The sequence below is a fragment of the Canis aureus genome, chromosome 9, assembly GCF_053574225.1.
Source record: "Canis aureus isolate CA01 chromosome 9, VMU_Caureus_v.1.0, whole genome shotgun sequence".
In the NCBI taxonomy this organism is placed as follows: Eukaryota; Metazoa; Chordata; class Mammalia; order Carnivora; family Canidae; genus Canis; species Canis aureus.
In genome coordinates this window covers 27,006,639-27,014,640 of record NC_135619.1, presented here as the reverse complement: position 1 = coordinate 27,014,640, position 8,002 = coordinate 27,006,639, and the positions used below count along the sequence as shown (strand labels likewise).

General features: G+C 37.9%; 1 protein-coding gene across 1 annotated transcript; it reads left to right on the top strand.

The window, feature by feature from the left end:
- The first annotated feature begins 5,741 nt into the window (after window positions 1-5,741).
- On the top strand, window positions 5,742-6,868 carry RPL10L (ribosomal protein L10 like). The gene has a single exon (XM_077909188.1). It carries the CDS (start codon window positions 5,797-5,799, stop codon window positions 6,439-6,441), a length of 645 nt encoding a protein of 214 aa, XP_077765314.1. The 5' UTR covers window positions 5,742-5,796; the 3' UTR covers window positions 6,442-6,868.
- Window positions 6,869-8,002: the final 1,134 nt, after the last annotated feature.

Genomic DNA, 8,002 nt, shown 5'->3' with positions numbered 1-8,002 from the left:
AAAAATCTATTCCATGGATAAAGGGGTTGTCCATTAAACATGCAAGATTTATTTAACCTAAAATATGTTTGGATGTTATGGCATACATGATTAAATAACATCAACGTTTATTTAAATATTTGCTTCATGTATGTTTGTAAACCTAGTAAACCATGTATACTTCATATCATTGGCAAAAAACTGGGCAGTAGGCGAAATAATTACATTGCTCACAACATTATGGCTTCTACATAAATGGACAGGGACTTAAATCTAAAGCACAGAAAGCCCATGCACTCAATATATGGGAGGATAAGCCTCACACATAGCACCCTAACCCCAGATCAGAGTTTTCATATTGGACCATGTCCTTTTAAATACATATGTAGATTCTTTGTATTGAGTTATCTTTAGTGTAGCATTTTTATTATTATGATTTATTATAGCATCTTCATTGTTCTTTTTTCTTTTTTTAAAAAAAGATTTTATTTATTTATTCATGAGAGACACACACAGAGAGAGAAAGAGAGGCAGAGACACAGGCAGAGGGTGAAGCAGGCTCCATGCAGGGATCTTGACATGGGACTCGATCCCGGGTCTCCAGGATCACGCCCTGGGCTGAAGGCGGTGATTAATTGCTGAGCCACCCCAGATGCCCAGTATCTTCATTAGTCTTTAATAGAAATTATATCTTTAGATAGCATTACTTTAATATTTATCTAAAATCTACACATCAATTACTTACTATATAAAACTGATTAAGGTAGAAGTATGAAACCTAAACGAGTAAACAAGTAAAAATTTACAAACAAAATTCAATCAAATTCTAATGCACATATTTATGTGTTACTTCTCCCTCTTTTAGGAGGAACTCATGCTATACTACCAAAGCAAGAAGGTAACTGTATATACTCAGTTCCCATATTAAAAAAAAAATTTCCCCCCAAAAGAATAATCAAAATGAAATGTCATCCAAAAAAGAAAATGCATTAGACCCCTAGGACTAAACATTTAAAATCATTTGACTATACTTATATTCAGAAAATGTGAATTTGACGAAAGATAAGGGAACTGTTGTGAAACAGGTACATGAGAGACAGGCAGCATGACCACTCATTAGCCATGACAATAGACACAATCAGCTAACTGAAGAAAAGTCAGCCATAACCATGACTCTCTTTTACTACTCAACTCTAGGAAAATATCAAGTTGCTCATCTAGGCTATCAAAAATTTTGAGATTACAGTTCTCAGTGTGAAGTTACTAAGAGACACAAATGAAAATGACTGTTCTTCATCAGTGGAAGCTCCACACCTCATTGAGAATCCAAGTGGGAACATGATCTCTTAATTACAATACACCTTCAAACACCAAGTGATGAGACACTACATAATGACTCAGCGATTAGCAATGTAGATGGTTCCAGCAGCAGGAGAAGACATCCAGAGTGCATGTCAGTATTAGCATATTTGTATTTTTTTTTTGTATATTTGTATTAATATATTAGACTCCAATTATCTTCTTCCAGAACGAAGTCCAGGTTTAGCTCTTTGTGAAATGGTTGTATTGTGATATTAAAGAAGGAAAGAGGTGCTGCATTGAACTGATACATAGGACTATTCTTTCCAGTCTTTGAAGGCAGAAGACACTGTAATTTGATTGTCTTGTGTTAATTCCAACTACATAAAGTCTGCCTTGATGCATATCTAATCAACAAGTACAAGTATATATTGCTTTATTGTGCTTCATTGGATTATATTTCACAGATATTACATTTTTTTATAAATTAGTTTGTGGCAACTCTGTGTTGAGTAAGTTTATTGGTGCCATTTTTCCAATAGCATTTGCTCACTTTTGTCTCTGTGTCACATTTTGGTAATTCCTGTGATATTGAAAACTTTTTCATTATTATTATATTTCTTATTGTGATCTGTGATCAGTGATTATGATAGCCTGAAAGCTCAGATGATGGTTAGCATCTTCTAGCAATATTTTTAAAGTGTGTACTTTTTTTTAGACAAAGTGCCATTGGACACTTAATAGTATAGGGTACACATAGGACACTATAGTAAAATATAGTGTAAACATAACTTTAATATGCACTGGGAAGCCAAAAAACTCATTTGAATCACTTTATTACAATATTCAATTTGTCACAGTGGTCTGGAACTGATCTCCCAATATCTCTGAGATATGCCTGTACAGAATATTGTAGACTTCTTACATAGGGATTGTAGAATAGGAAAAAGAAAGCATAGAAGAAAGAATTCTTCACAGTCAAAGCTGAATCATGAAGTCAAAATATGTTTACCTGCCTCCTTTCTAAAGACTCCTAGAAAATGATCTCTCCCACTCATCTTCAAATTTATTTTTCCAGATTATGCATTATTAGTTTTAGCCATCCATATTTGTCATTTCTATTTTTTCTTAATATGCACAGCTAAATGGTGGCATGCTGGAACCAGCTAATATTGGCTGACAAAAGCTGATTGTGTGCATCTGTCCCCATCTTCATCTTCACTGATATGACATTGGTGACTGAAATTGATGACGAAGTATTTACACCACAGAAGTCAGTAAACACTGAAGTTGTGCCTTTCCTCTCTCTGCCCCTGCTCCCCAATGAACAGGTTGTTAAACATTTACCAACACACCACTGCAGTAATGTATATTCATTCAAACATTTATTATTATGGATCACACAATTTGCCAAAAACAAGTGACAAAACAGTGAGCCAAATAGACATGGTCCTTGTTTCCACAGCTTTTAACAGCCTTATGTAATTGCCATGCTCCTTTCTTGTCTTATTCCTTGCCTTCACCTACATATGTCCTACTTACTCTTTAAGCCTTCTCTATTTTACCAGTATCTCCCTTTCCCAAATTTGTATTGCACTTATCAAAGTAATAAATTTAGCAAATAAGGAAAACCTGATTTTCCTTGTATCATCTTCATGACTATATTTCAGGCTACCTCAAATCAGACAAGTTTTAGACTTTTTTTGCAAGGTTGGCTAAGCATGACGCACACTGTGGGTGTCAGGAGTTGGAAGGTAGGGGAAAAATCAAGTTTTTGGAATTGATGAAGGGTAATGCTTTCAACATTTAAATAGAATAGTGTGGCTTGGGCAGCCCAGGTGGCTCAGTAGTTTAGCACCACCTTCAGCCCAGGGCCTGATCATGGAGCCTGCTTTTCCCTCTGCCTGTGTCTCTGCCTCTCTCTCTCTCTCTCTCTCTCTCTCCGTGTGTGTGTGTGTCTCTCATGAATAAATAAAAATCTTAAAACAAAAAAAGAATAGTGTGGCTTATGCATTTTCCACAGGGTCCCATCTAATTCTGACAAGGCTCAAGAAAGGAATATAAATGGAGAATCCCAGTATGGCTCTCACAATTTCTTCTGGCCCTCTGACTTTGTCCTGCAACTGCGAGGGGCCCCAGGCATAAATATGATAGGGTGACCAACCTTTCCATTTTGCCCAGGACTAAGGACTTTTGGAGGATACAGGACTTCAGTTCTAAAATTGGTACAATTCCAGCAAGCCATGATTACTCACTTCTTGGATTAAGAAAAAAAAGATTATGCAAACAGTCCCTGATAACACAACATCTGTCGGTCAGAGAATTCTAGGGTTTTGAAAACCTAAAGCATGACCTAGATAAGTGCCAATGACTGAGATGGCACATGAATTCTGGCTATATTCGTTTTACCTCACAGACTCCTTTCCGCCAGAATGATGATATATTCTAGGCATGCAGTAATAGAAACAGATGCAAACATGTTTATAAAGTTAAAGATATTCAAAGCATGTTGAAACTATCCTCATTTTTTTTTCTTTGGTCTTGCAAAGCCCTCCTTCCTGATCTCCCTGCATCCATTTTTTGTCCCTTCCAGTCAATTGACAATATTTTATACAAGAGTGATATTGACCATGTTACATACAACCAGAGCGATAAAACCTGTTGAAAGCTCTTCAATGGTCTTAAAAGAACAGAATCCCTAATTTGGTAAAATGGACCTTGCATGACACACAAGGCCCCCTCATACACACGCTATATTCATAAGTGTGCCACTCACCCCCTTACTCATAGTTATACTGGCCTTACTTTAGTTACTTAAATAGTTCAGGTTCTTGCCTGCTTCAGGGACTTTGCATATGCCAAGCCCTGTGTGACATACATAACCACTGTATGAAATCTCTTTCCTGATCAAGTTGTTCCTGTCCATTTCTCAGACTAGCTCAGGGCTTCATCCCAGGCTCTCAGGGCTCACTCTGCTTCTCCTTTTTGGCACATTTTGTACTTAGTAATAAGATGACATATTTGAGGAGCATTCAAATCCTCTCCTACACTTGTAAGATCAGTGTGAGCAATACAACCTTCCTTGCTGCTTTCTCTCCATAATCAGGCTTATACAGTAAATAGGACCTATTTAAGAAAAATGTGAAGGTAGAAATAAACAAAGAAAGGAGACACAAGCAAGCTTTAATATAATATGGAAAAGTTCTCTAAATTGGGAGTTTTAATATTTCTTTCCTGATATGGATATTTTGTAAAATACCACTCACTTTAAGGATAGAAATCATTTTGTTACAGCTTATTTGTTTCCTTTATTCTATTTTATTTTTTATTTTATTTTATTTTACTTTATTTTATTTTAAGTAGGTGCCAGGCTGGGTGTGGAGCCCAACATGGGACTTGAACTGACAACCCTGAGATCAAGACCTGGGCTGAAACCAAGAGTCAGATGCTTAAATGACTGAACCACCAGGCACCTCTATTCGTGTCCTTTTTAAAGAGAAAGCATGAGTAGAGTATATTCACATTGGAAGGACTTTGTTCCATGATGTCATGGATTTGTGAAATAGCACTAAGAGATCAAAACAAAACTACAAAAATTCAGGTAGGGATTATAGAGTATTTGCAAGTTCTCTTTCTCTCATTTTCCTCCTTCCCACATTATGATCCCAATCATAATAGTTTTTTTTTAATCTCTTATCATAAAGGGGAAAAAGGATTAAACTGATTCTCAGGTGTAAAAGATTAATAAAGCATAAATAGTTTATCTTCTATAGCTTCTAGCAATTGTAACCCTTGAAAATGAAAATAGCCTTAAGTTGAAAAATTCAGTTAATATTTCAATTTTGTGGATGCCGTTTTGCTAATAAGTTCATTCTATATGGCCAAATAAAACTCCAAAATTTAATGTTTCTAAAGCAATTATCAAGCAACATATGCAACAGGTGTCTGTCCCCACTCTAATCTCTTTTTTTGAACCTTATCAGACAGCCTATGCCAAGAAACCACTTTATGTAGAAAAGAAAACCACATACTCCTTGAGAAATAGCAATTGATCTATAAATAGTGGGAAATAGAGTTCCGGAAGATGAATTATTTAGACAAACTAGAAACAAAGGATATTGCACAGCCGGAGGCAGCTTCCTCATTTAAACTCTACAAAAGTCGGTCTTTTATACCTATAACCAAGCCTAGGGCAAAAGATCCATGCCCAGGAGGGACGGCGGGAAGACAAGTTTCTCCGGCTGCTGTGGCAAAGCCCAACTCGTCACGCCGCAAGCCCGGGGAAACTACACCGAGCCACTCTCCGCTCTGCGCATGTGCCAAGTTGTACTCACAAAGCAATAGAGTTGCTGTGTCTACGGTGGGGACGTCCTGAAAGAGCGTCTCCACGTCGTCATCAGGACTCTATGGTTCCCACGTGGGAAGAGAGGCGCTGGAAATAAGGCGCATGCGCAGACGGCGGGGGGCGGGGCGCGCGCCTCTTTCTCTTCGACGCGGGCCGAGGTTCCTGGTGTCGCCATGGGCCGCCGACCAGCGCGCTGTTACCGGTATTGTAAAAACAAGCCGTATCCAAAGTCTCGTTTCTGCCGAGGAGTCCCGGATGCCAAGATCCGCATCTTTGACCTGGGTCGGAAGAAGGCAAAAGTGGATGAGTTCCCACTGTGCGGCCACATGGTGTCTGATGAATACGAGCAGCTCTCCTCTGAAGCCCTGGAGGCCGCTCGAATCTGTGCCAACAAGTACATGGTGAAGAGTTGTGGCAAGGATGGCTTTCACATCCGAGTGCGGCTCCATCCCTTCCATGTCATCCGCATCAACAAGATGCTGTCCTGCGCCGGGGCTGACAGGCTCCAGACAGGCATGCGAGGTGCATTTGGGAAGCCGCAGGGCACGGTGGCCAGAGTCCACATTGGCCAAGTCATCATGTCCGTCCGCACCAAGCTTCAGAATAAGGAACACGTGATTGAAGCCCTGCGCAGGGCCAAGTTCAAGTTCCCTGGCCGCCAGAAGATCCATATCTCCAAGAAGTGGGGCTTTACCAAGTTTAATGCTAACGAATTTGAAGACAAAGTGGCTAAGAAGCGCCTCATCCCTGACGGCTGTGGAGTCAAATACGTTCCCAGTCGTGGCTCTCTGGACACGTGGAGAGCTCTGCACTCCTGAACTCTTTGGCAGCATTGACTCCTTTGCCCATGCTGGTCTCTCCGACAAGCTCACTTGATAAATTTTATTTACTGACAAAATATAAATATTTTTAAACATTCTGTTAAATAGTTTAAAATTGTTTATCCAGTTTTCAGAATATAGACTCTGAGAGAAATAATTTTTCTATTAAAGCAGAGTTCTTAACCGCACATGATAATTTCCTTCAAGTGCGAATGAAACAGTCTGTATGTGATTTATGGAGAAAGTTATTGCAGTTCTAATCCAAACACTTTTAACCTGGGGCAGTAGGGAAATATGTCAAGAGTTTTGTTTTTAGCGAGGTCGTTAATTATGCAGCCATTGTTACCTTGAGAAAAAAACCTCAAGATTTGTAGAGAAAAAATCGTTATTGTTTATGGAAAATAAACAATAGGGATGAAAATAATGATAGGCATTAGCGATATTTCAACTACAATCTCTTTGAAACTAAAAAAATCCATTCTTAAACTTGTTTCTAATGTTTTCCTTAAACATTTCTGCACATTGATTTTAGAATTTCACATCACCTCTGATTATCAGCCATTGGACAGCTGGTTATGACTGCAAAAGGTTTCCTCAGACAAGCCTTACATTATCTCACACTCAGGAGACCACAGTCCAATCCTTTCTTTATTACAGAAAGGTCTTAGGTTGACAACAGAGTTCACATAGCTTGTATCCGGGTCCCAGTAGAACCAACGAAAAAGAGAAAATGACACCAAATCAACTATCTGTGCTCTAAAAGGACCCTAGAGATAGTTTGCAATCTGTAGATGCTTGCCCTACATTTAGAGTTACATTGATCATACAGGTGTTTTTGTTTGTTGCACTTTGTTTTGGAACCTACCTAAGCTAAAATTTCTGGGTCTGTATCACATTTTAAAATTCTGGTTCTTTAAATTATTTAGTTTTCTGAATCTCAATCTTGTCAACAATGCCCTCACTTTTTAAAAACTAACCATTTCCAGGGTCACTGAAAGCAACAAAAGGAGTACTAAACAGTGTAGAGACATACGCTTATTAAAATCTTTCCATTTACTTTAAAAAATTTTGCATCCTAAAAGTTTGCATCTGACAATACTAAAGGTTTGCATCTGACAATATTTTTTTTCAGGTTTGTGCTATAAGAGATGTCTTACTTGTATGTTTTCAAGCAAGGTTGCTGTATTAATCTATAATATTTTTCATATTATATATAAATGAGAAAGATAATAATACAATAAACATAAATTGTATACATGTATATTGTACATAGTATACAATATACTAAATAATACAAATATACAGAGAGGATCTTCTGCCTGAGAGGCACTTTCCTTCATGCGTTTTGTTTGATGCTTTAAAACTCCTGAAGTTTTCTAGGAAATTAAGTCCTGTGCAATTCATAAATGAGAGTAGACATGAGCCAGATCTTCTGACTCCTATCCAGTCTTGTTTACTTTTTGCTACACTGTCTTTGAAAAATAAAAGCTCAAGCTCAAATCAAAATGTAAAACACAACAAAACAAACAGTCCCATAGTGTCTGTGTTAATATAACTA